Source organism: Neomonachus schauinslandi, chromosome 11, assembly GCF_002201575.2.
Source record: "Neomonachus schauinslandi chromosome 11, ASM220157v2, whole genome shotgun sequence".
NCBI lineage: Eukaryota > Metazoa > Chordata > Mammalia > Carnivora > Phocidae > Neomonachus > Neomonachus schauinslandi.
In genome coordinates this window covers 3,366,700-3,394,139 of record NC_058413.1, presented here as the reverse complement: position 1 = coordinate 3,394,139, position 27,440 = coordinate 3,366,700, and the positions used below count along the sequence as shown (strand labels likewise).

General features: G+C 48.2%; 1 protein-coding gene across 2 annotated transcripts in view; it reads left to right on the top strand.

The window, feature by feature from the left end:
- The first annotated feature begins 1,332 nt into the window (after positions 1 to 1,332).
- Positions 1,333 to 27,440, top strand: part of PPFIA1 (PTPRF interacting protein alpha 1) — a 91,505-nt gene continuing 65,397 nt past the window's right edge. For both annotated transcript variants that reach the window (XM_021685600.1, XM_044919746.1), the window contains exons 1-2: positions 1,333 to 1,576; positions 2,801 to 3,064. In XM_021685600.1, coding sequence (XP_021541275.1) covers positions 2,801 to 3,064 — 264 coding nt within the window. In that variant the 5' untranslated portion in view covers positions 1,333 to 1,576. The remainder of the gene's footprint in view (positions 1,577 to 2,800; positions 3,065 to 27,440) is intronic.

The following is a 27,440-nucleotide window of genomic DNA, read 5'->3' as shown; positions in this document are numbered from 1 at the left end:
AAACCTAGGCCATTCCTGGCTATGGAATGAACATTCCACAGGGTTGAACTAAATTTTCTCATTGTGTTGATTTCTTAGGAGACAGATACTTTATGGGTGGGGTGCAAATATGGGCTGGATGAATTAAGCTGGTACCCTTGAGGGGAGCTGGAAATTTTCCTCCATTCCAGACCCTGAGTCAGGGGTGCAAATTCGTATTTATGTGTAGTCAACATTTATTCGATGACTAAATACATGAATGAAAGAAAGGTGTGGTCCTGGACCCTAGGAGAGAAGGCCAATCAGAGGTAGCACCTGTTCTTGGTGAGCTCACAGTGGGAATCAAGGAATCCACCTTGGACGGGTTCACCTGCTCCCCATGCAACCTTCACTGAGACTGGGGTTAGTTCAGGGGTTCCTGGCTACCTCACCACCCGCATACAGGAGCCCAGTGGTGCCTGGCAGCAATGCCCTGACATTTTGGCCTGTAAAGAGTTTATCCTGCAGGTGTCAAACCGTGAGGGGGGAGCATCTGCTTTAATTTATTAAAGGTGTATTTATCATCTCTGTGTCTGCAAGATCTAGCACAGGACTTGACACAAAACAGGTGTTTTTGAAAGTTTAAGTACAAAATATGAATATGAGTAAGGACAAAGATAAAACTGACCAGCGTCGGATTCCACTTGTTATACCATCCCTGGGTTGGTCTGTGTCATTGTCGCATCCCACAGACGGGGCACTGAGTCGCCCAGCCCCACAATGCGGGGACAAGCATGTGCTGGGAGTTGAATCAGCTGTGCCTGGCTCCCAAGCCTACGGCGCCCACGAGCCTCCACATCAAACGCGGCCCACCTGGGCCTCCGCAGGTATAGCAGGTAAGGCTCGGTGAGTGGGCCCTGCGTAGAAACCGCGTCCTTCTGAGTCCGGTAAGGTTTGGTCCCAAAGAGGCTCCGGTCCCGAGGAGGCAGCCAGCAGGTGCCTCCGGTCCCGAGGAGCTAGCCAGCAGGTGAGTCGCGCCTGGGCGCGCCCTCCTCTAAGGTGTGTGGACGTGATGTCTGGTAAGGGTCTGGCTCAGAACCTGATGCACAGTAGGCGTTCGATAACGGCCTTTGGCTTCCCCGGCGGCTGTAAGGGGAGATCTGGGGGCAGATGCCTTCGGGGAGCTGCTACTGCGCGCAGACGACCCCCACCTGGGCGGGGGCGTGTCGGGGGCGTGTCGGGGCCGGGTTCCTCCCGCACCTAGCCAATCGGCGCCCGAGGGGCCCGGCCCGCCCACCTGAGGGGGCGGTGCTTGCGCGCTCGGCCTCCGCGGCGCTCCTCCCGAGGGGGCGGGGCCGGTCGGCGGCGCTCGGCGCTGACGCTGCGCCGACGCGCCCGACGTCGGGCACGTTGACGCCGGCGACGCGCAGCCGGGCCCGCTCCTCCTGCGCTCAGCCAGTGTCCGGCCGCGGGCCGGCCTTAGTGACTGGGGGCTGCGGGCCCGGGGCCGGCGGGCGCGGGCGCGGGCTGTCTTCGTCGGGCCCCGAGCTCGCCCGGAGCGAGCAGCCGCCCGCGAACCGCCGCAGAGCCTCCTCGCCCGCTCCCGCCGGCGAGCAAGGTAAAGGAGCGGGAGACCGAGGCAGGCTCGGGGCGGAGCGGGGCCGAGGTCGCCCCGGGCGCCGGCCCCCTCCCCGCGGCGGCTGCGCGGCGCTCGCTGTCAGCCCCCCGGGCGCGGGGGCGGGGGCCCGGGACCCCGGTAGGACCCCCGGCGGACGCGCCCCGAGGGACGGGCTCCTGGGGCCGCGCGGCGCCCGGGTCACCCCGGTGGCCGGGTCAGCCCGGTCAGCCCGGCGCCGGGCGCGGGGGCCGAGGACCTGTGGCGGAGAAAAGTCGCGACCTGGGCTGCGCTCCAGTTGTCAGCGGTTCTCCCCGCCTCAGGGTCCGGGGACTCTGCGGCGCCCGGCGCGGGTGCGAAGGGGGCGGAGGTCGTTGTGTCGCCGCCCGGCGCGCAGTCCTGGGCATCGCCTTCTCGGGGGGTCCAGCCTCGGGAACCGGCCCTCCTTCTCCTCGTGCCGGCGTTATGTTGGAGACACTTAATAGCGTCTCCGTTCTCCCCTTTCACTTTTCCTTCCTTCTTTCCTAGCCGTCCGCGGCTGTAGCACCAGCTTCATGTTCGTTGTGAAAGTTTTCTTTCTCTCCTTTTCTTTTTTTCGGCTGTAAACTTACATAAGTTCGGTTGCCTGACCGTCGCACCTTGCAGCTATTGAAAAGCACCTTTCCCAGTCCTTAACGAATCCAGTTCCTTTTAGCGCTCACCAAATCCAGCCCGAGAATTCAGGGAGCCGTCAGTCCTCCTCGGGAGCTGACTGCACACATTCCTGTAAGATGCCTGATGGATTTTGTACTTGTCAGTTTTACTGGCTGTATGCTCCTTCTGTGCTTTTCCTGAAAAATGATTGGGTGGCATGTGTTTTGACTTTCTCTCCCCCACCGGGAAATAGGAAAAAAAAAAAAGGTTACAGAAGCACACTTGTTTCCAACAACTAGAAAGTACAGCTTTGCAAACAAAATGCCACAGGGTTTGTTCTTTATGTGAGGGGTAGTCTCTGGGGTCTTTACCCTTCGCTGGTTATTAATGTGTTCATCTTGTGTGTTCCAGCACTCAAGATTCCTGGGTATATGTTTTCCCCTGCTTCTGTTCGGAGTGTAACAGTCAGATCTGAGAATAATGAGGCTTTCTGTCAACCTTCAGTTTATTAGCTACACATAACTATAAAGTTGCAGGTTTGTGGGAGCCTTTATTTTGCACTTAATGAATGGAGTCTGGGTCTTTTATTTCAAGATGATGTGCGAGGTGATGCCGACCATCAGTGAAGCAGAAGGCCCGCCAGGAGGAAGCGGGAGCCATGGGTCCGGCTCCCCTTCGCAGCCAGATGCAGATTCACATTTTGAACAGTTGATGGTGTCCATGCTAGAAGAGAGGGACCGTCTTCTGGACACGCTGAGAGAGACTCAGGAAACGCTGGCATTGACCCAGGGGAAGTTACACGAGGTTGGTCATGAGAGAGACTCCTTGCAGAGGCAGCTCAATACTGCACTCCCACAGGTATGGATGCTTTTCACCTGGAACTCTATAGATTATTTTTTTTTTTCTCTCTAAATGTTTTTTTATGGTATCATCTTTCACGGTGTTCATGTTTTAGACAAGTTTGTGAAATGGTGGTTCTGGGTTTCGTAAGTCACATGCAGAGAGCATTCCCGAGGGTTAAACCTCTGAGGGAGGAGGAACTCTGTGGTGCGCTTTACTTTAAACACCTCGTAACTCTTGTTCCCTTCCTCGGGCAGCAGAAGGAACTGTCTAGATTTGGGACAGTGCTCCGAAGATTTTGGACAAGGGCCATGAGGCATCCAAGCTGTGTGGGGCCTTGCGTTCTGTTGTCTCAGGCTTTCTTGCTGAACGTGTGTTTCTCATGGATTTTACCACGTATCTCCCATTTTCTAATGAAATTTAATGGGCACATAGGATTGCTCTCACAGGAAAGATATTTTTACAGTCCACCTTTAGAAGAACACCTGTGTTTTGTAAATGAACTTTGTCATGGGGGACATGAGATGGAGATTAATTCCTTCGGAACTTTTTCTTGGCTGATGAGAATTGTAAGCTTGAAGTGACACCAAAGTCGTTCATCTGAGTATATGACATTTGGACTGGTGTTTCAGAGCCTCTTCTTGTGGAGCCGAGTGAGAACGTAATGATAGGTGAGGGGAGAATGTCACCCATGAAAGTGTAAGGCAAGTGGCACTGAGTGTGCGGGAGACACCGGGGTTACTTGGATGTTCACGGCCGCCTAGGTGCCACTTGACTTACCCATAATGGGCGCCTTTGTGGTCCTTTCAGGTAGGCCTGCATAAGTACACGCTTGTGCTCCCGCCATCGGTCTGCAGTGCTAAATTAGTAAATGAGTAATTGCTAGCCCCAATGCGTTTCTTGGCTGTAGTCGGTTCTCCTGAAAGATTGATAAGCCAAGCGTTTGCGTTTCCTTTTTAGCAGTAATAATCTGGCGTTCATGCTCCTTTTCCGTGGGCTCAGAGAACCATCACGGTCTTTCTTGTGCAAGCCTCACAAATGATGTAGTTTGCGTAGGTCAGGTTTTATTACCACGAGCTCAAAAGCATGGGCCAAGTGATGCTCCATCAGGATTTTAGCGTACTTGTAAATTTTTCAGTGGTTTTTGTTTGTTTTTTGTGATTGTTATTTGTTTTAGTGAAATTTGAGGCCGTGTACCGAAGTGCGTATCAAATACTTAAGTATTTGATTATGTAGATTTTTGAAAGAATGAGCACACACGACCTAACAAGGGACAGGAGTTTTGTGCAGTGGAGGGTGTGACCCCACACCATTGCTCAGTGATTTGTTTTTAGCTACTGCTCAGTGTCATGTAGCCTGGAAGCTCTTCGTTGAGTGGAGAGTGCAACCTGGCCTCCCTGCCTCCCCACCTGAGCACCTCACCACCTCCCTGGCCTCCTGGCCTCTCCACCTCCCCACCTCCCTACCTCCCTGGGCTCCCCTCCTCCCTGCCTCCCCTCCAGGCCTGAGCACCTGAGACCAGCATTTCAGAAACATGGGAACCATTAGGTAAACCGTCTCGGACCTTCCTTTTCTCTGGTGTTTGACTCGTGTCCGGTGGCCGAGAGTGTGGCCAGACAGGATGTGAGTAAGGGCATTTGTACTACTACCACGTTGTATAAGCAAGTGATGACATACATTAACAAACCTTAACTGTAACATAATCAGAAAAACTCACAATGGCGAGTATACATCTCAGAGACTTTTCACTTAGTGAGCACATGCTTGTAACCACCACCTAGATGAAGAAACAGAACATTACCAAGTTTCCCAGAAGCCCCCTCCTACCCATTCCCCGTAACTGTGCCCCAAACCTACCCATGGTCTTGACTTTTCGTCATTGACTGGTTTGGTATGTTCTTGACTTCATATAAATGAAATAGTCATTCAGCATTATGTTTATGAGATGCGTCTGTTTGGCCTCGTGTAGCTTTGTTCTTTCTCATTGCTGTCTAGTCCCTGGTGTGTGAAAATACCGTAGTTTATTCTTTCTGCTGGGCATGGGTATTCACAAATGCTGCCCCTGACTATTCTTGCTTGTTTGTTGGTACAGATATGTATACATTTCTATGGAGTGTACTCAAAGCAGCAGCATCGCTGCGTGATGGCGTGTGTGTTTGTTCACCCCCCACGCACGGTATGTGAGCACTCAGTGGCTGTCTGACCCTTGGTTTTGTCGGTTCTTGCATTTTAGCTGTCTGGTGGTTGTCAAGTGGTAGGAAGCTGAGTATGGTGTGAGCTTGCTGCTCCCCGATGACCAGTATATATGCAGGGGCAGGACTTCTCTGTGTGTGTTCATTGGCCACTTGGATATCTTCTTTTGTGAAATAATTGTCTCTTGCCTATTTTTCGATTGGGTTGTCTGTTTTGTTTTTTTATTGATTCGAAGGAGTTCTTTTTATATTTTTGAATACGTATATGGATAGCAGATTTTTTTTTTTTTAACAGTCTTGTGTGTGTTTGCCTTTCATTCTCTCGGTGTATTTTGATAAGTTTTTTTTTTCTTTCCAATGCAATAATCATTTTTATTTTTCTTGCCTTCTTGTACTGGGTAGGCTCTTCAGTACAGTGTTGAATAGAAGTGGTGAGAATAGGTGTCCTTGTCTCACTGCCAATACCAGAGAGAGAGCTTTCAGGATTTGACCATCACATATGATACCAGCTGTGGCTTTATTGGTAGATATTTTTTTTTTTTTTTAAAGATTTTATTTATTTATTTGACAGAGAGAGACATAGTGAGAGAGGGAACACAAGCAGGGGGAGTGGGAGAGGGAGAAGCAGGCTTCCCGCCGAGCAGGGAGCCCAATGTGGGGCTCGATCCCAGAACCCTGGGATCATGACCTGAGCCGAAGGCAGACGCTTAACGACTGAGCCACCCAGGCGCCCCTTGGTAGATATTTTTTATCAAAATATGAAAATTCTCCTCTAGTTTGCTAAGTTTTTTTTTTAAATCATGAATTAAATTATATTAAATTTTCCTAAATGTGTTTTCTGCATCTTTTGGGATAAGTGATTTTTTTTTAATGTGGTGATTTAACTTTAAAAAAATTTTTTTGCTACACTACAATAATCCCAACTTGGTTTCTGTGTATTCTCTTTTCGCTGGATTTTATTTGTTAATATTTTGCTTAGGATTCTTTCATGTGTATTCATGAGAGAGGTTGGTCTGCAATTTTACTTTCTTGTATTGTCCTTGTTGGGTTTCGGTATTAAGGCTGTGCTGGTCTCATAAAACAAGGTAGGAAGTGTTCCTTGTGTATTCCCAGAAGAGTTTGTGTGAGCCTGATGTTTTCTTCCTTCAATTTTTGGAAGAATTGATTGGCAAAACCAGCTGATGTAGGGTTTTCCTTGTGAGAAGGTTTTTAATTTCAGATTCATTTTTTTATGTGGAAAAAGGATTTTTCTGATTTTATATTTCTTCTTGTATCTATTTAGATGAGGCATTTTTTTTTCCTAGGAATTTGCTCAGGCCACCTGAACTTTCCAAGTAATAAGTGTAAAGTAGTTCATAATATCTTTGTCATCAGCAGAATCCATTGTGATATTTCCTTTTAAAAATTCTTGATATTGGTAATTTGTGCTTTGTGTCTTAATCAGTCTTGGCTAGGGGATTATTAATTTTATTAGTCCTTTCAAAGAACCAACTTTGGGCTTTATTGATTTTTTTCTATTTGTTTTTCTATTTGTTTTCTATTTCATTAATTTCTGTCCTTTATTTCTCCATCTACTTTGTGTTTTGTTTGCTGTTCTTTTTTCTACTTCTTCAGCTAAATACTTAGCTTGATTTTTAGCCTTTCTTCTTTTCCAGTATATGTATTTTAAAGCTGTAAGTTTCCCTTTAAGCACGTTTGTTTATCCCACAAGTTTTGATAAGCCAAATTTTCATTATCTTTTATGTAAAAATATTTTCTAGTTTTCATTGTGGTATTCTTTTTTTATTCATAAAGTTTTTTAGAAGTATATCACTTCTCAAGGTTTAGGGGGATTTTCTAGTTATCTTTTTGCTGATTTCTAGCTTAATTCTATGAAGGTATCTGTCTTATTCTTTCGGGGTTGCTATCACAAAATACCACAGACTGGCTGGCTAATAGGCAACAGAAGTTTATTTCTCATAGTTCTGGAGACTGGGAAGTCCTCAAGATCAAGCATGGGCAGATTCAGTGTCAAGACCCGGTTTCCTGGTTCATAGACAGTCGGCTTCTTACTGTCCTCACGCTGCGGCAGGGGTGAGGGAGCTTGCTCCACCCATGACCTGGTCACCTCCCGAAGTCTCCATGTCCTAATACCATCACCTTGGAGAGGACGAATTGGGGGGGGGGGGATGTAAACTGTTAATCTGTTGCAGTCCCTAAATATGACCTGCATAGTTTCAATCCTTTGAAATGAGTTGAGCTTTTCTAGTGGCTCGGTGTACATTCATTTTCATTAAGTGTTCCTTGGGCCCTTGAAAATAATGTGTATTGGTGGGAATGCAGTGTTCTGTGTTTATTAGTGAGGTGAAGTTTGTTAGTCATGTAATTCAGATTCTAGTAGGCACATTAAATAAAGTAAGAAAGAGGTGAAAATAATTTTAAGAATATATTTTATCAGGGTGCCTGGGTGGCTAAGTTGTTAAGTATCTGCCTTCAGCTCAGGTCATGATACCAGAGTCCTGGGATCGAGCCCCGTGTCGGGCTCCCTGCTCCGTGGGAAGCCTGCTTCTCCCCCTCCAACTTCCCCTGCTTGTGTTCCCTCTCTTGCTGTCCCTCTGTCAAATAAATAAATAAAATCTTAAAAAAAAAAAAAGAATATATTTTATCTAACACAGATATCCAAAATATCATTTCAGTGTATAATCAACATTAAAAAATCTAATGAAATAGTTTACGTTCCTTTTATTATATTAAGTCTTTAAAATCTGGTTTGTATTTTATATTCGAGCACATCTCAATTTGGAGTAGCCACATTTCAGGTACTTGCAACATGTGACTACAGATTGGACAGCCCAGCCCTACACCCTGTTGTTAGTTGTGTCAATTACTGAGATCTGTATCTGAGGTCTCCCTCTATGATTGTGGATTTGGCCCTTTCTCCTTTTCTGTTTTCATCAATTTTTATGTAATTTGAGATTGTGTTATTAGGTCTATTCAAATTTAGAACTCTTGTTTTCTTAGTAGATGGAACTTTTATCATGAAACGTTCCTCATTGTCTCTAGTAATGGTTTTGGCTGTAGAGGTTACTTTATTTGATAGTTGTGTTTGCCATGTCAGTTTTCTGTTAGTTAGGGTTTACCTGGGGATCTTTTACTTTCACCTGTCTGTGAGCTTACATTTTAAGGTATACCTTTGTGAATAGTATATGCTTAGTTTTATTTTAATGAATTTGACGATCTGTATCTTTTGGCTGGAGTGTTTGCTCTGTTTAAATATACTGACTGATACGTTGGCTTACAGGTGCCATATCACTACTTGTTCTTTAATTGTCCCACCTGTTCTGTGTTCTTTTTCTCTCTGGCTTTCTTTTAGAAGTATGAAGTGTTTTTTAATTGTATAGTTCTCTGTTAGGTTGTTGGAATATATATTCCTAGATGCAGGGCACAGTTTAAACTTAGGCCTCATTTAGTACTTTTACTACTTCCCTGATACTACTGTTTCCTTTGACACTTGAATGGCATTAAACTCCCCTCCTCCGTTTTTGTCACAGTAATATTTTAAAATTTTAGATCGTTTTTGGCCCTGTCATCATTGCTTTGTGCTGTTAATACTTACTAAGATTTGGGATGCCTGGGTGGCTCAGTCGTTAAGCATCTACCTTCGGCTCAGGTCATGATCCCAGCGTCCTGGGATCGAGCCCCGCATCGGGCTCCCTGCTCCGCGGGAAGCCTGCTTCTCCCTCTCCCCCTGCTTGTGTTGCCTCTCTCTCTCTCTGTCAAATAAATAAATAAATAAAATCTTTAAAAAAAAACTTAACGAGATTTATTTTCCTAGTTACCCTTTTTGTCATAAAGTTGCTCTTTACTCCTTGTTTTTTTCATTTCTGTCAAAGACTACTTTTCTTTTCCCCAAAGAACTGCTTTAATATTTCTTTTAGTTCATTCATGTCTGTGGTTGGTGAGTTGTCTCTCTCTCTCTCTTTTTTTTTTTTGCCTGAAACATCTTTACTTTGCCTTTACTTTTGAAGAATGTTTCTGTCAGGCATAGACTTCCAGGTGGGTGGGTTTTTTTGTTCAACATTTTATAGATGCCAATCAGTGATTTTCTGGTTTCCTCTCTTTTTCTTGAAGAGTCAGCTGGCAGTTTTACTGTTATCCCATTGAAGGCAGTATCTTTTTTCCTCTTGTTACTTTTAACATTTTCTTTTTGCCTCAGACATTCTTTGAGTCAATGGCTTGGTTCTTTAATCAGTTTTGGAGAAGTTTTGACTGTATCTCTGTAGATATTCATTATTCCCCATTCTGTCTTTCCTTTACTTTGAGGGTCCCCATTAGACCTTTTTACCATGTCCCATGTGTCTTTTGGGCTCTTTTGTTTTCCAGACTTTTACCTGCAACTTCTGTCTAGATATATATATTTTTTTTAATTACTGACCTGTCTTCCAGTTCACTGATTCTCTCTTCACCTGTGTCTATTCTGATGTTAGGCCCACAAATTGAGTTCTTAATTTTAACTGCTATGTTTTTCAGTTTAGAATTTCTTTTGATTCTCTGAAAATTTCCCATTTGTCAAGTATATGTTTGAAAAGTTGATGTGTGCATCTGATAACTCCAGTATATGTGTCATCTGTTGGTCTGTTTCTGTTCTTTTTTCTTTTGGCCTATATGCTGTTATATCTGTCCATCCTTCCCTTGTTTCCTTCCTTCCTTCCTGAGTGTTGGGATATTGTGTATGAAAAGCTGTAGAGGCTCTGGGTGAGGCTGTCTTCCTTGAGCATCTCCTCTGACACACCCCAAGTGGGGCAAGTGTGAGTTACTTGACACTGGGGTTCAAGCTCTGTAAGCTGCCCCCCTCCCCAGCATGTAGCCCTCCGGGGTCTCCATCTGGAGGCCTGGAGCATTTACCAGCGCCCCTCCTTCTTGGCAGGTCCCGAAGCCCAGTTCTTGTCTCCTGAGCACAGGAGATGGTTGAAGGCCCAGCTCTCGGGGAGTGCTTGCAGAGTGCTGGGCTCACTTTCTGTGCCCAGCTCTTGGGGATCTTCACCTTTAAGACCTGGCTAACTTGTCAGGCCTGCACTCGAATTTTGTCTTCCCGTACCCTTGGAGCTGTCCAGAGCTCTGTTAGCCAAGACTTTCTTCTTGGCTTTCTGCTATGTTTTCTTTCTGGCTTATTCCCTGAGGAAAATCAGAATCGTCAAATGCCTTGAGGGAGAGAGTGGCACTCTAAATATTAGGGTCGCCTCAGTGGGTCCCTTTGTTTGGAATCTCCCTCCAGTTGTGGTTGCCTCGGTATCTCTTTGATGCCTTCAAACAGACTTAAAATTGTGTTCAGTTTTTTTGGTTCTTGGTGGGTTGACTTAAAGACTGTTTGTGTATATAACTGGAAGCGGGGGGAGACTGGCATGCTCTCCGTATCTGAAGCACATGTAGAAGTCATGGTAAAAATGTCAGTCATCATTATTTGGTACAGGAGAAACCAAACCCACTAGTCCTTGTGTAGTACCCATTGTTCTTTTCCTAATCTAAGTCTCCGGTTTGCCCATGCTCAGCCGCCATGCATGGAAAGATGATGGGGGCAGTGGCCCAGCCCACCGGGTGCCCTCCTCCTCCCTTGCCCGGTGCTGACCCAGGGTGGGCTTTGTGCTGACAGGCTGGCTGTGGCAGACAAGGCTAAGGAGGATGAGATGGCTTAAGTGACACTTATTCTGTGACTTGATCACAGTGTTTGATCGGTGTTTTTAAAAATTACTGCTCATTTAGTCTTCCCTCCAATTTCATTTAAAGTTGAAAATGCAGATTTTATTCTTCCAAGTTGAGTGCAGTGATTTCACACTCTTTTTGTAAGCAACAAGTGAGTTTCTTAAAAGACATCTCACCCAGAGAATTCCAAGAAAAGAGAATCTGTTCGGCTTGAATTGTGGGTGGGACCCCAGGTTTCGCCCGTGTCTCGCCCAGAGTCCGAATCCCTGGGAGAGTGTTTCACGTAGGACTCCGAGCACCCTGGAGAGTGAGGTCTTATGAGCACAACTTAGTGGCAGGTAAGGCCACCCGTGCAGGTGCGTTGATTGTCACCACAGAGGTGTCTGCTAGCTGGCACCTGGGCGGATTGGCAAGGGAGGAAGGTGGAAGCAGAGCCTGGCGGGGAGGATGAGTCAGGGCCAGGCCTGTGGCCAGGGCGGCCATGGGAGATGCTAACACTGGCCACCACACGGGGGGAGGGACGCCTCTGCACTCTGCCCTGCAGCCTCCTCTGGGGGAGAGAACCGCAGGCTTTTCTCAAGCACTGCTGTAATGCACAGTGGGGTGCAACACTCCACTGTAATTTCGTTGTTAGTGCTCTTCGCAAGGTTTGACCCCTTGCCAAGCTTAAGTTAGTGAGTACATTAGGGAGACTTTACCTCGTAATCCAAATGAGGTGAAGTGAGCTAAAAGACTCCTCAGCAAGGGTAGATTCTAGTGATACCCTTGAGTTTTGGTAGTCCCCCCTTATGGACTGATCTTCAGTAGGAGTAGTTGGAAAACCCCTCTTGGAAGACTACTTACTTCCGTTGTCTGGTTTATGAAACAGTTCAGCAGATCCTTCAAAGTATTTGGCCATTTGCCTCTCGTCAGCAGCACACTCAGTTTGCCTCTTTTTGCGAGCAGCCTTGTCTTCTCGTCTTTCTCTGTTGCTGCACCTGTGATCATCTGTGCAAGACAGGGCCATCCACTGCTGTTGGGCGCCTCCATGGCTCTACCCCGTTCCAGGCTCTGGGCTGTGTCCTCTGGGTGCCTGTCCTCAGCAAGCCAGCATACCTGCCCCTTCTCAAGACAGGTTCTCGCTGTGAGATGCACCCGAAAGCATGAAGCTGTCGAAAGGAAGGGCTGTCTGCTGGCACACTGTGGTCTGGGAGGGGCCTCTCGGAGGGGTCACGCTTGAGCCAAGGCTGAGAGAGTACTCTCCCGGCACTGCGACTGCAGGGACAAAGGCGAGGGGCAGGGACGAACTTGGCCTTGATTTAAGCCATGGAAACAGCAAGGTGAGGAGCTAGGCGTCAGTTGGTGGTTGGACAGAGCCTAGCCATGTCAAGAGTTGGGTTTTCCGTTTTATTTTTTAAGTACTGCTGAGGGCCCAGGGGCACTGTGGCCTCGGGGGGAGGGATTGGCATAATTTCATTGAATTTTTTAAGTAGGCTCTGCACCCAGCATAGAGCCCAATATGGAGCTTGAACTCAAGACCCTGAGATCAAGACCTGTGCTGAAATTAAGGGTTGGACACTTAACCCACAGAGCCACCCAGGTGCCCCCTGGTTGAATTTTTTAAAATCTCGTGCTGATGCTGCATGGATAATGGGTTGGGGGTGGAGACAAGACTGGACGAAGGGTAGACACCACTGGTTAGAGTAGTCCTTGCTAATGCATGGGTTGAGCTGTAAAGTTAGTGTGTTAGGCAAAAATTAAAACAGCTTAACATCACCCATCTCATAAAGCACAGAACAATGTATATTTTTGTGTAATATACAGAAATAGGTAATGTTAAAAGCAGTGTGCATGATATTTACATGTATGTGTCTAACCTATACGTTAAAGTATTTGGGTATGTATTGCGTATGTGGCAGGCACTGTTCTAGGTGCTGAATATTCAGTACATAGTAACAGTTACCTAGCCCAGATATTCTTGTGGTTGCACAAAGAAAACTAGAAGAGTAGAGAAAGTAGAGCTCAGTTGGAGCAAATGAAACGTGTGGACGGCGCGGATGCAGGGTGTAGGCCAGACTCGGGGAGGCAGTTTTCCTTGGGAGGTTCCGCTGCCCTCTGTTCTCCTTCATGCTCTCCACTCCGGGTCACAGATGCCTTGCTTGAGCGCCTTGTGATGTACCTCCATTTGGAGGGACTTCGGGCTCCTTAAATTCAGCATTGATCAAAACCACCTCTTCCCACATGTGTGCCTCTTCCTGTGAATTAAACCGTTCTCTACCTGGTCGGGTGGTCTGAAACCAGGGGGCTGGCTTTGCCTCTTTCCTGCACCTTGCTCCTCTTCCGGTCCCTTGGTCCTGTGGCCTGTACCTTTCCTGTCTCAGAGGCCATCTCTGAGGACTCTGGGGATTTGGACACTGTCTTCCATTCAGGTGGAATCGAGGAGGGGACAACTCTGGTGGCTTCCCCGGCCCCCTGGTCCTGTGGCCCCGTGGCCCCGTGCCAGTCATGCTGTGTTGTGGGTAGCTCATCATGCGCAGATCTGTTGTCCTCCTGCACCTTCTCTGTAAATGTGCTGTTCTGTCGGAGAGGAAGGCCTTTCTTACTGACCTTGTCTTTTGCTTGCTAGCCCTTAGTGCTGGATACCACTAAGTCATTTGGTAACTGACTCTTTCTGGGGAACCAGTTTTGCCCTGTGTATGAAGACCCTCAAAAATGCTTGTATTCTGACTGAGCAGTTTTCCTTGTGCTGAGGAAAGTGTTCTTACCTGGAGGAAACCATGCTTATGCTATTTACATTTCTTTTCTTTTTTTTTTTTTTAAGATTTTATTTGTTTATTTGAGAGAGAGAGAGAGAGAGAGAAACAGCATGAGAGGGGAGAGGGTCAGAGGGAGAAGCAGGCTCCCCGCCGAGCCGGGAGCCTGATGTGGGACTCGATCCCAAGACTCCGGGATCATGACCTGAGCCGAAGGCAGTCGCTTAGCCAACTGAGCGACCCAGGCACCCTGCTATTTACATTTCTGATTAGTTAGGACATCCTAGGAGTGACACCTGCCAGTTACAGACCATGTGAAAGTGTGAACACTGTGTAACGCCCTTCCAACGGGGGCTTGACGCCTCTCACTTTTGTCCCCCAGCCTTCCCTCATTCCCTCCATGCTTGACACTGCTTGGGGAGGCTCATGGTTTCCAGCAACCCATTCTTGTGGTCGGAGGTAGGAGTGGGCTACGGGGTGACCGCAGATCTCTCTGACCTGTGGGGAGCCACAGGAAGTCCCCTGGGGGCTGCATCGTCCACCCGGTCCTGTGCAGACCGGGTCCTGTTTGGAAGCTGCAGAGGGGATTGTCCAGCCCTCGGTCCTTCTTCCCGGACTGGCTGACCCTCTTCCGTGAAAAGCACCCCTTGTCGTCCTTCTCCCCCTTGTAATCGCTGTGCACACTTGCATTTGTGTTTATTCAGTGATCACACTCAATTATCATCATCATTCCTTAGATGCTCTGTTGTCCCCCTCATATTGGCTCCTGTGTCCTTTTGCCTATTAGTCTTTGAACATTTCACTGTTTTCTGGCACACTTTGTCCCGGCTTACTTTGTGTTTTTCCTGCCTCAGATCTGAAATCATTCCTCTGAGGAGCCCTGGTTCCTTTTAGTGGGGAAATGATGTTCAGAAATCTAAATGAGCTAGGTGTGCTCGTTGTCGCTGGGGTTAGGATCTTTTAGGTCCTTTTTGGAGACAGAGCTAGACAAAAATATTCATTGAAAGAGAAACCTGGATTTCATATTGCTATTCCATTCACAAATTAAAACTTAGTTTCCTCCTGATTTATTTTATATTTATGTCTCTTGTCTTATAATTTCTAGTGATGTCAGCATTATTTTCTTTATCCTATGATGGACATAAAGCAGTTTCAGCCTTCTGATACCATATTGGTATAATCATCCTACTGACTGAAGTTTTAGAATGTCTTTGCAGTTCTTCTGGATCTTAGAATAAATATGTCATAAGACAATACAGTTAGAGTAACGGGTTTTAAAGCAGTGTGATTGGTCACATAACCACATGAAATTTGATATACTATTAGATTCATTTGTTTCTGTTTATTCCTAATTTTAGGGTTTGGATTATTCTTTTGGAGTTGTTTCCAAATACCTAAAGCATTTACATGGTTTAACAGTTAGAACTCTAGAAAAAGGCACTCTCAGGAGTCTTGTCCCCCGTCACTGAGTCACCCACCTCTAACCAGTGGGGTGGCCATGTGTCCTGGTTTGCATGAGCTAGTCCTGGGTTTTGCCTGTTCTTCTGGAGCCATTAGTAACTGTGTCCTGTTTCACTCTCAGAAATGAGGCACAGCTAAAACTTTGTTGGCACTTGCTAATGCTCATTTAGAGATGTGGACAAAATGTTTCCACTTTGTAGGTTTTTTCCCTGTAGCTAGAAGCAAGCTCTTGGCTGAATTCTGGAGACTGGGATTGTGGTTCATTTGGCAGGCAAGGTCCATCCATGGAGTTTTTGCTCTTGGCTGTCAGGGTCTTATTCTCATTTGGAGTAGGAAATGTCATCTTGCTCTGAAAATAAATTTGGGAACTTGAAGCATATCTTGCATTTCCAAGTTTTTCTGCTTTGCAAATGGGCTACTTATCCCTCCTGCCTATGTAGTTTGAAACCTTTGCCAACGGTAATATAAAAATTGACTTTGGGCAGTGGCATGCTGAAGTTGAATTGTGTGTATGAAAGTTAAGATTCTCCGTGAGGCTCATCCATATTTCTGGGCCATTGATCTCTCTTGATATCTTAAGCTGCTGTTAAGAAGCGAGGGCACACTCTTCCCACACCTGCAAAATAGTTTATGGGGAAACATGGATGGCAGGTCAGGTCAGGGTGTCCTCTGTGCCCTGAAATAAACAGAGAAGTGGTAGGGAAGATGGTTTTGACAAGTCTGAGTGTTAATTTGAACAGTCTGATATGCTGTGAAGGGCCCCATTGGTGACATCCGTGATGCTAATGGTCCAGAAACTGTGCAGTTTACTGTGCTGTGGCTCCGCCCCCTCACCTCCAGCACCCACACGCACTGCAGGGAGGCAGTGGGCAAGCTGGCCCTCCCATCCTCCTGCTGTTTGGGCGGCATTTTCCCAGAGCAGGTGCATCTCCCTCCTCAAGCAGACGGATAGCTGAAAGCAGGCAGGCAGGTGCATGTCACCGCATCTCTCCTGCTCCGGCCTAAGTCTGCAGGCCGCTCCCACCCACTCCCCCTCGCGCCCCAAGCTCAGGGTGGCCCAGCAGTCTGTTCCCTGAGCCCAGGGCTTGTGTGCAGTCTCTCCCTCGTGACCCCATCCCTGAGCCTCCAGTGTCCTTGTCAGTGCGGGAGGGGCAGCAGCTTCAGTTTTATTTAGCAGACATTTACAAGTGTCTGCCACATACGGGGCACTGTCCGAGGGCCAGGAAGCTGGCTGTCTGGGAGGTTCAGTAAGATGATAGCCCACGTTGATGGCCTCGAAGCCTCCGGATAGGGATCGCCTCGCTGAAGCCTCTTCGCGATCCTGTAAAGTATACTTTGGAACTGTAAACAATACCGGAAAGCAGGTACCCTGTGTCACAGATGAAGAAACGGGGGCACAGAGAGGTTTGCGCGCCTCATAGGCTTTACCTCATGCTTTACCCTGGCCTTGAAGTGGTCCTGGGCCAGGATGTCAGCGGGGATCCTCCCTTCTGGCACCGCCTGCACACAGGACCTCGACATTAGTGATGCATGCGGAACAGCTTTCTCATGCGGTGTGACCCGCGGGTCGTGCTCAGAGCTTGGGCTCTGGCCAGGCTCTCACCCTGCCACTCGCCATCAGAGCGGCGTCCCGGGCTGTGGGGACAGTGGCGTGAGCGCCCCCGTGACCGCGTCACAGCACTGACTGCGAGCCCCTGTTCTGCCTGTCCCCACTGAGCCGCATAAGGAAGTCTGGTTATGGTGAAGAGTGCTTCTCTTTCTGATTCCCAGAGGGAGCTGTGGCCAGTAGGGGAGAGTGCAAACGATATGGACACATAATGATGTACGTGGTCCTCAGCGCCCCCCGGTGCCTGCAGTGTGGGGTACCGCCGGAGAGACAGCGTGCTGCGACTGAGCCACATGGGTGACATTCCACGCCATGGAGATAGAAGGCCTAGCTGCCCACTGCCCGGGTGGTGGGTGCAGGAGGGTAGAGTACTGTGAGGACTGAGTAGCTGGCAGTGTTTCTGGGAAGGTGGGAGAGCCCAGTCCTGCTGTGGGAGGCTCTGGTGAAGCCGCTTGTCCGCATGGCGCATGTTCCCTCCCATTCGTAGTCGGGCTCCGAGCGTGACTAGGGCCTGGGGCTGCCCTGCGCCGTCCCCACCTCCAGGAAGGCTAGGAGAGCCGGCGCCGGCTGCTGTCAGCCTCCCCGGGCCACGCGCTGCTCCTGAAGGGCGGGAAGGGGGCACAGAGGCTAGGTGGCCAAAGCTGGTGACAAATGGCAACAGCAGGACTAACGGATTGAAAGTGGTGCCTGTAAAACGGAAGGATGTGGTGTAGCATTTACCCCTGTGGCCGGTGTTCATGCGCACCCTGGCAGGATTGATCAGGGAGAATCGCTACGGCCGTCTACCCTCTGCCCCAACTTCCCTGGGAAGAAAAAGAACACTCAGCAAACAAGGATTGAACTGGGTGGATTGGAGTTTCTTCCTTCCATCATCTTTCTATTGTATCACTGTCCTTTTTACCCTTACTCTCTTTCCTGATGCCCTTCACTGCATTTCGAGGAGAAGGTACAAGAAAGGTCCACGGATGGGGGTGCGGCCTCTGCTGTCTGTAGTCCCCTGAAGTAGTGAGGCCCGGGGAGGACAGAGTAGGCGGTGCTAGCGGTGACATGTCCTGGTCGGAGGGAATGTACATTCCGAGGTGGTTTTCTTGTGCCAACTACTGAGATGCTTGCTCCCAGCAAGGTTCAGTGGTGAATTGAGAGATTGCTCAGAGCGCGTTCCCTGAGTGGCCAACGCTGTCCTGTGTGTCACTGCACAGGACTGCTCCTGAAGGGGCACGGTGCTCTGACGAAGTGAGGTTTTTTCCCGGAGACCCTGTGGTTGTTAGTAAGACAGCCTGTTTATGAGGCAGCCCCAGGCTGCTCCAGCCCGTGGGCTGGCCTAGAGGCCTCCGAGTGCTGCCCACAGGGCTGCGTGGTGCTCAGCAAGCACGTTGCTCCGAGTCCTCACTTGGAACGCGTGTCTCCTCTGCGCTGAAACACTCCCCGTGTTGCCTCCCTCGTCAGTTCACTTTGAGGTTCCCTCCTTGCTGGGCTTACAGGAGTCCGCAGCAAGCGACCCGACACATGCAATGCTAGCTTGAAGTAACTTTACAAACCGTCAGTCATTGGGGCGCCTGCGTGGCTCAGTCGGTTAAGCGGCCGACTCTTGGTTTCGGTTCAGGTCATGATCTCAGGGTTGTGGGATCGAGCCCACGTCGGGCTCTGTGCTCAGTGCAGAGTCTGCTTGAGATTCTCTTTCCCTCTTCCTCTCCCCCCGCTCGTGTGCACTCTCTTTCTCTCTCTCTCAAATAAATAAATAAAATCTTAAAAAAAAAAAAACTCTCTGTCATTTAGAGGGAGCTCAGATTGCCTGGTGCTCGTGTCCACTCTTTGTGGGTTCCCTGCGCCCACACAGTTTTCCTGTTAGGGAACCTCTGTGGAAAGAATTGAGGGAAAGGAGGCACGTGCTGCACAGAGACATGTGGAGGTTGTTTTCATTTGAAAACACGCCCAGGACTAGGAGATATATTACCCCTCTGCTCTTTTCTGTAGTGCTTACCTTGGAGATGCGTCCACTTTGTGGGGTTAGCCTCCCCTTTGGCAGAGGAAACTACGTTTGTGTCCTCAGCCCCATGTTTGTGATGTTCCCTTCCACGCCCAGCCCCGCCTTTTGTCATGGCCTTTACACACAGCCCAGAGATGCCCCGCTGCATGTTGAGTTCAGAGCTGTGATCTTCCTTCCTCTCTCAGCTCCCTGTCCACCACCCCCCGGCTTAAGCCCCCTCTTCCTCTCTCAGCCCGCCCCCCCGTCCCCCGTTTCAGCCCATCCTCCTCTCTCAGTCCCCCGCCAATCCCCTGGCTTCAGCCCATCCTTCTCTCTCAGCGCCCCCCATCCCCGGCTTCAGCCCCCGCATCCCTGGCTTCAGCCCCCTTCCTCCTCTCTCAGCCCCCTGTCCCACAGCACAGTTTCTCTCCCTGTTTTCTTTTCCAGTGTCATTTTTACTTCCTTTTGTATTCCAGTATCCTAGCTTGGGCCCTTTGTGCCTCAGGCCAACACGGTGAGGCTCTGCTCGCACCTTCTTCCTTTTCCAGTCCACCCAGCACACTTTCTGCCGCCCTCGGCTGAACCCAGACTTGCGCGGCCAGGTTTCCTGCAGTGTCTGTCCTTGGTGGCCGCAGGGGCAAGATCTCTTTCAGTTTGGCACTCACAGCTCCATGTTCTGGTGCAACTCCACTTTCCCACCCCATTTCTTCTCCAGACCCCCTCATTCTGGCCAAACCAGTCTGTTCGCTGTGCTCCCCTCCCCTGGGCCTACACGGCTCCCTTGTCGGGAAGTGCCTCCCCACCTTCCCTGTGGCACACCCCACCTGTCTCTCCAGGCTTGCTGTGGGCACCCCATCGATGCCCACTGAGGTTCAGGGGCTGTCCCACCTCTCAAAGAGGATGGGGCCTGATGCCCGGGGCTGCCTTTACTTTCTATTCTTTTATCTTTTCTCCACTGTTTAAAAATGCCATCAGGGGTGCCTGGGTGGCTCAGTTGGTTAAGCGACTGCCTTCAGCTCAGGTCATGATCCTGGAGTCCCTGGATCGAGTCCCGCATCGGGCTTCCTGCTCGGCAGGGAGTCTGCTTCGTCCTCTGACCCTATCCCCTCTCATGTGTTCTCTCTCTCTCATTCTCTCTCTCTCAAATAAATAAATAAAATCTTTAAAAAAATAATAAAATAAAAATAAATAAAAATGCCATCAGTTTTAAGGAAAACACAGATGAAATAGTATTCAGTGTGGGGCGCCTGGGTGGCTCAGTGGGTTAAGCGGTTAAGCACCTGCCTTTGGCTCAGGTCATGATCCCAGGGCTCCCTGCTCAGTGGGGAGTCTGCTTCTCCCTCTCCCCTCCCCCCACTCATGCTCTCTCTCGCCCTCTCTCTCTCAAATAAAATCTTCCAAAAAAAAATAGTATTGAGTGTTTATCATGGTCATCCTCGATTGGCAGAAGGAGTCACAGAGAGAGCGCTCAAGGGTCTGTGGCCTCCCTCTCCCTCCCCACCCTGCTGTCCCCCACTTCAAGCCTTGGGGCCCTGTATACTGAACTCTTGGCCAGGGTGTTTTACTTCTGAGACTGTCTGGTCACATGTAAACTCAAGAATCCTGTTGATGTCTCAGTAGCATCTGCAGGTTTAGTGAGCGCTGAAATGACCCCACCCACAGCAGCCTGCACCGAGTGGGTGCTCAGTAGGTGCAAGGCGTCTGTGTGCAAACCCCCCTTGTCACCTCCCACACAGTCGGAGCTGGGGTGACTCTGCCGGCATGGGGACTTGGTTTGGGTGCTTACCATCCTCTCGTCCCCCGAAGATAACATCCGTATTGAGTTCTGAGTCCCAAGCCACTTATTAAGCCAGTGACCTTTGCACATCACTGACCTGCCTGGGCCTGTGTTCTGATTTGTAAAATGAGGTAGTGTGTGTGCCTTACAGGGTGGCTGAGAATAACATGTGGTAAAAGGTAGGAAACAATTTTGAAAACCATAAAACATTAAGCAAATACAACGTTATTGAAATTAATGTTGTACCTTATAAGTACTTGGCATAGTATGTCACATATCTTGTTTTGCTCAGTAAGTTATTTGTCCAAATTAAAAGGGCTGCTCATTCTTAAGTTTGTGTATTTCTATCTACTAAGCCTAACAGAGCCACAGAGAAATTCCCCAATAAGGTTCCTTCAGTTATAGTTTTGTGCCGAGACCTTTGATTCATTCAGAGATACCTTCTTGATAAATTAGAGAGTAAAACATCTCTTTGGAAATATGGATTTTACACTACTCCTAATTTTGGCTTTAGACTGTGGAGGTCAGGCAGGCCATTTCTGATCTCATACTTTAAAGACAGTTTCTTTATGTAACTGTAATTTCTTGGCATGTGCATAGATCTATGAACTTAAATATTTGAAAATAAAAATTATTTCATACTCCAGTGAGCAAGAACAGCGCCAAAAAGCACATACTATATTGGGAAGCTTGAAACATAATGTAAACATAAAGTGGACATTAACGTACTTCATATTGTTTTCATTTTATTATTTTAGGGTGTTTTTAATTTTTTTGAAGATTTTATTTATTTCAGAGAGAGAGAGAGCATGAGTGGGGGCGGTGGGGAGAGGGAGAAGCAGACTCCCCACTGAGCAGGGAGCCCGACATGGGGCTCTATCCCAGGACCCTGGGATCATGATCTGAGGTGAAGGCAGATGCGTTATTGACTGAGCCACCCAGGCACCCTTTGGGTGTTCTTAATTTATCTGAAACTCTTCTTTTAAGCTAATAATGTAATGTTAATAAACAAAAACAAAAAAACTCTACCTAGAAGATTCATTCCTATTTGAATGAAGGATTTCTGCACTAGCTTTTTTATTACATTGGTTTGATTTTCCCCTGCCCGCCCCCCCGCCACCTCGGCTCAGTTTTAGAAATTTAACTGTAGGGGTGCCTGGGTGGCTCAGTTGTTAAGCGTCTGCCTTTGGCTCAGGCCGTGATCCTGGAGTCCTGGGATCAAGCCCTGCATCGGGCTCCCTGCTCAGCGGGGAGTCTGCTTCTCCCTCTCTTATTCCCCTTGCTTGTGCTCCCTCTCTCACTGTGTCTCTCTCTGTCAAAAAATAAATAAAATCTTTAAAAATAAATAAAAATTTAACTGTAATGTTTTTGTCCATGAATATTTCACTAATGTTATACACTTGTTTCTAAAATACATGAAATACAGATTTATACTAATATATGTGCGCATTCATATTTCAAATAGTCCTAATTGTAAGAAATTACTTGTGTTCAAATACTGAAATGCTAACAACAACCAAAAATAGTTTGGTTTGCTCTTTAGCAGAGAGATAAAAGTATGTGAAGCAATACTTATACCTACTGCCCGTGAGGAGACAGCACCTTTTGCCTAAAAGACATGCCTTCCAAAGAAGAAGGGAGCAATAGCTAAGCCAGCTGGACATTTAAACAGGAAGTCAGAGATGGAAATGGAGGATGCACTCACTTACCTTGTAAGGAAATGTGTCTCCTCCTAGGTGCACCAGGAGGAAAGAAAGCATAAGTCCACATAAAAACTCGTTCCGGAGCATTCACGGCAGCGTTCTGTGTGACAGCTAGAAAGTGGAAGTGACCCAGATGTCCATCAGCAGGTGAAGGGGCAAGCACGATATGCTGTGTCCACACAGTGGAGTATTATTTAGCCATAAACATGAATGAATCCCTGCCACGCGCTGCACCGTGGGTGAACCTGGAACGCGGGATGCTGAAGGAGAAAAGCCAGACAAGTCATGGAAAGTGATCAGATTTCAGTGCGGGCAGGCCAGGCGAGCCGTCACGTGTGTCTCTGTTCTCGCCACCTGGCGGAGCCCCTGTAGCGGGTACACAGACCACAGCCTCCAGCGAGATTTTCGGGTTCGGCCTTAAATGGAAGTGGTTTGGAAGTAGCGACAAGCAGCATGCACCCTCCCTAGCTGCCAGGCAAAATAGACTTGATGTTTTTTAGAGCAGTTTTAGGTTCACAGCCAAATTGAGAGGAAGGTACAGAGATGGCCCATGTGCCCTGCAGCCTCCCCCGCTGTGCGCATCCCCAGCAGGGCAGCATGCCTGTCACAGTCTGTGAACCCACGGAGACACATCATCGTCACCCACGGTCGCTGGTTTACACCGGGGCTCACTCTTGGTGGCGCACATTCCGTAGGTGTAGACAGATGTTGTCATACAGAGTAGTTTCATTGCCCTAAAAATCCCCTGTGTTCTGCCTGTTCATTCTTCCCTCCGTCCTGACCTCTGGCAGCCCCTGATCTCTTTACTGTCTCCATAGTTTTGCCTTTTCCAGAATGTCAAAGTTGGAATCCTACAGTATGTAGTCTTTTCAGATTGGCTTCTTTCACTTAGTAAGGTGCATTTTAGCTTCCTGCATGTCCTTTCTGGCTCAGTGGCTCATTTCTCTTCATCACTGATTACTACTCCATCGTCTGGATGCCCCACAGCTTGTTCATCCGTCCACCTGCTGAAGGACATCTTGGTTGCTTCTGGGTTTCAGCAGTTGTGGTTAAAGCTGCTCTTAACATTTGGCATAGTAGGTTTTTAACTTAGTCCATCCACAAATTTTAAAAAACACTACGGTGGTGTTTTTTTTGTTTTTCTTCTCCAAATGAAAATCACGTTCAGTTTTTTGACAGAACAAGTTCAAGCTCACATTGGTAGCAGTGGCACCTCAGTATTCAGCAAAGACTAGTTCTGCAAGACAAGACCGGGCCCAGGGGTGACTTGCATCCCGGGCACAGGATCCATTGCGGGAGAGAAGTGGGGGCCCGGGATCTGCAGGTCCTTAGCGCTGCTCAGCTTTGCTGATCCCTGAGAGCAGGTAGGGAGCTGTGAGGAGAAGGGGGGACAGGCTCCAAGAATTTAAGTGCGAGATGCGCAGAAAGTGGAGGTGGAGAATGTAGGCTGTTCCATGAAAAGTTTGTCTGGAAGGTAATGGGAGGGGGTGAGGGGAGGCTGGGACCCCAGGGCGTCCTTTCTAGACTGGGAATGCTGAGCATGATGTGCTCCTTTTCCATCTCATGTGTGGGGATGCTATTAGGAACCGAATTAACATTTGGTTATCATTTTAACAGTATGGCAGATTGAGTCAGTCTGAACCCTGAACCCCAGCAGCCGCCAGCTTCTGTGGAGTAGCTGGCTTCTGCTGAGCGTGGGGAGTGCCTGGGGAGGGGGCTGCTGGACAAGTGTCGGCCACGCCCTGCCTCGAGGACTGGCCCGTTGCCGGTGTGCTTATCTAGTTATTTCACCTGTGGGCTGGGATAGGCTGCAGGTGCTGCTACCTGCATTTGTAGATGAGTCACCCAGATGGAGAACTTGGAGACCGGTCTGAAGCTGTAAAGGTGAGTTGTTGCCCGACACACAAGGATGGTAAATTACCTGCGGAAGCTCTTCAAAATACGTATTCTCATGCGTGCTGATGCGCTGCTGGCGGGCCCTTCTCCGTGGGCCTCTCATAGTGTACCTGCACGTGCATCCCCGAACCATGGCCCAGCCTCCTCACTGCTGGGTGCTGAGCACCGAAGGGGGCTGTACAGTGGGGAAAAACAAAACAAAAAACAAAATACATATTCTGCCCCGCCCCCCACCGGAAATGAAACCTCCAGGGCAGACCAGCTGTGGGAGCTGGTCAGGGGAAGACTGGCCAATTCACAGGTCTGAGGCAGAGGGGCAACCGTGTGTCAAGGAGCAGCATAGGAACAAAACGTGTTTGGGAAACTGGGTGAGTTGGGACCATACACTGTGCATGAGGCACAAAGCAATAAGCAAGGAGGCTGGAGAGAGAAGCAGGGACAGAGCTTGCAGAGCTGACTTCTGGACCCACCCCTCCAGACCAAGGAGACATGGTGGTCTAGGCAAAGGAGGAGGCAGCAGAGACAGTCCAGAAGATACTGGCGTGAAGTAGAGTTAGCGTAGCCAGCAGTCAGTTAACATGGAGGGAGAGGAAGGAGGCAATGTGCCCAGGTGTCTTGCTTGGACGGCTGGGTGGACACAGTCCTGTACTGCACCAGGGTGGAGAGTCAGATGGGGACTGGAGCCCAGAGGACGCTGAGGAACTCGGTTTGGGGAAGATGGTTTGAGCCACCTGGAAGACATGGAGATGCATCATGGGCAGGTGGACAGTTGCCCAGAGTGGTGGGGGGAGGCGGTGGTGGCAACCTTGGACACTGGTCAGGCAGGCACGGTGTGTAGGGTGGGCAGGGGACCTAGGATGGAGCCGTGGGAGTACCAGCAGGTATGGGATGAGCAGAGAGCATGGGAACAGGCTGAGGCGGGAGAGAGTGGGAGGGAGCAAGTCAGGGGCTCGATCAGGCAGGTGGAGGGAGTACTGAAACGGGCCCAGGACCAGCCAAGATGAGGACATCGCTGGGGTCTCAGCCAGAGCTCTTGCAGTGAAGTGACGGGGGTGGAAGCCTGGGTGCAGGGACTGGTAAGAGCACAAGAGAAAGAACTGGTGACTTCAGGGGAAAGCTGTGTGTCCACATGGTCATGCTTGTGTCCTGTAGTTTTGCCATGTTTAGGAAGAAGAACAAGGAAGGGAGGATTGGTATTTTTTTTTTAAATACAAAGAAAATGCATACTTAAAATTGAATTAAAAAGGAGTACAAATTGGGGCGCCTGGGTGGCTCAGTCGTTAAGCGGCTGCCTTCAGCTCAGGTCATGACCCAGGGTCCTGGGATCGAGCCCGCATCGGGATCCCTGCTCGGTGGGAAGCCTGCTTCTCCCTCTCCCACTCCCCCTGCTTGTGTTCCTGCTCTCGCTATGTCTCTCTGTTAAATAAATAAAATCTTTAAAAAAAAAAGGAGTACAAATTGAAAGTCTCATTTCCAGCCCCCTTTCCCAGCCACAGTGGGTAACCTTCATCAGGTGGGTGTCCATCTGTATTTTGTCTTATATACATATAGAAAATACTAATATGTTTGCTTTTCCCCAAATTGAGAACACCTTGAAATACTGTTCTGCACCCTGTTTTTTTTGGATTCAGATTATACAGTCTTGATTATTTCATCGCTAAATACTCAGTGTGAGCATAAATTTTGTCAGTATCTGTTGCTTAGAGAAACTGACAAGGAAAAATAAATTATATATTGGAATTTTTTAACTGCTTATGAATTTTATTTTGATGCTTGCAGATACTAGTCTGTGTTTGAAAACGCAGTGCCCCTGCATCCATAGTGGCTCCGAGTAAGTCTAGTGAGCCCATGGGCCCCGTTCTACAAAGGTGCGAAGTTTGCTGTTTTCTCTCGGTGTCCCCGCCCTTCTCGTTTCCATAGATAGGTAGCTGTACATAACCTTTCTTTAAAAAAAAAAAAGATTATTTTGGAGAGAAAAAGTGAGCAAGAGAAGGGGCAGAGGGAGAGAGAAAGAGAAGCAGACTCCCCGCTGAGCGCAGAGCCTGATGTGGGGCTGGATCTCGTGACCCTGAGATCATGACCTGAGCTGAAATCAAGAGTCGGACACTCAACCGACTGAGCCACCCAGACGCCCTTATACATGACCTTTCTGAGCATACCTTTAATCAAGACACTGGGGCTTCAGAACTTATGATTTGCTCATTCATTTTGGTATATAAACTTCCAGTTTTCTTTTCAAAATTTGGCATGCTTTTAAGCCTCAGGCTGAGGCAGATAGCTTCTACTGACAGAAAATAATGCAAGCCTGTTCTGCAGGTCGGTTTTTCAGGTGTTCCTTTCTGTTTGCTAAATTAGAGCCCGTTTCTGTCTGTTGCACTCTGTGTCCCTACACGGAGAGGACATATATTATCTGCCTTCTGTGAAACTTTATTCTTGTTTCAGCAGGTTAGCAGAATAGTGAAAAGTCATTAAGAAATAAAATGGAGTCAGTGATGGAGAATGAAACCAAAAGCTGTGGAAAAGTAACTCGGGGTGACCAGGGGAGCAGGGCAGGAGAAGGGAGGGGTCAGGACCTGGGGGGGCGGGGCGAAGCACCACCTGCTTCCCACCCAGAGTCGTCCTACGGGAACCACTGGGACGACTGTGTTCGTCACTTTGGGAGCTGAGTGTCGAACCTGAGCCATGGGACTTAATTTAAAATTGGCCTGAGTGTGGATTTTGATCAGTGGTGTCGGTTTGTATGACCTGAACCTGTTACCCGGGTCTGAGTCTCTTGTCCAGAAATGACAAATATCAACATTTTCAAGCACTGTGTGAAACCAAGTTCTTAAACTGATTTGATGGTTAAATGTTGCTTTTCTTGTCCTCAGTCCTAGGAATGTCAAACAAACATGAACCTGCTTTGCTCAGACTTACAGTTTATTAAAATGAGAATATTCCAGGGATTGTCGTATCTATTCAGTTTCAAAAAGTACTTCAAACTTGGATTACAGTGAATAGAATGTCACTAGTAGTATGTTTGGCTTACTGTGTTTCTTAAATACACATTTTTTCCAAAGAGGAGAAAGTGTCCTTCTGCCAGGTCCATCAGTGCTGACCAGGTTGGTCACTCATGGCTCATGTTTAGGGCTGGTTCCGCTGCATTTGGTTTTCTCTGCAGCAAGTATACAAACAGTGCACATGTGAACATGCTTTTGGAATCTTTTTAAACTTTGGAATTTCCTGTCAAATGTTTATCTGAACTCCTAAGTTTAAATTTGTTTGATACTTTTTCACTTGAATTCTTTTGTCCAAAGAGAAATGTTTTTCTTTGAGTAAGCATAATTGTCAAATTTTAGAAATTCATTTTCTACCATAGCCAAAACAGTGTACTGTAGAATGG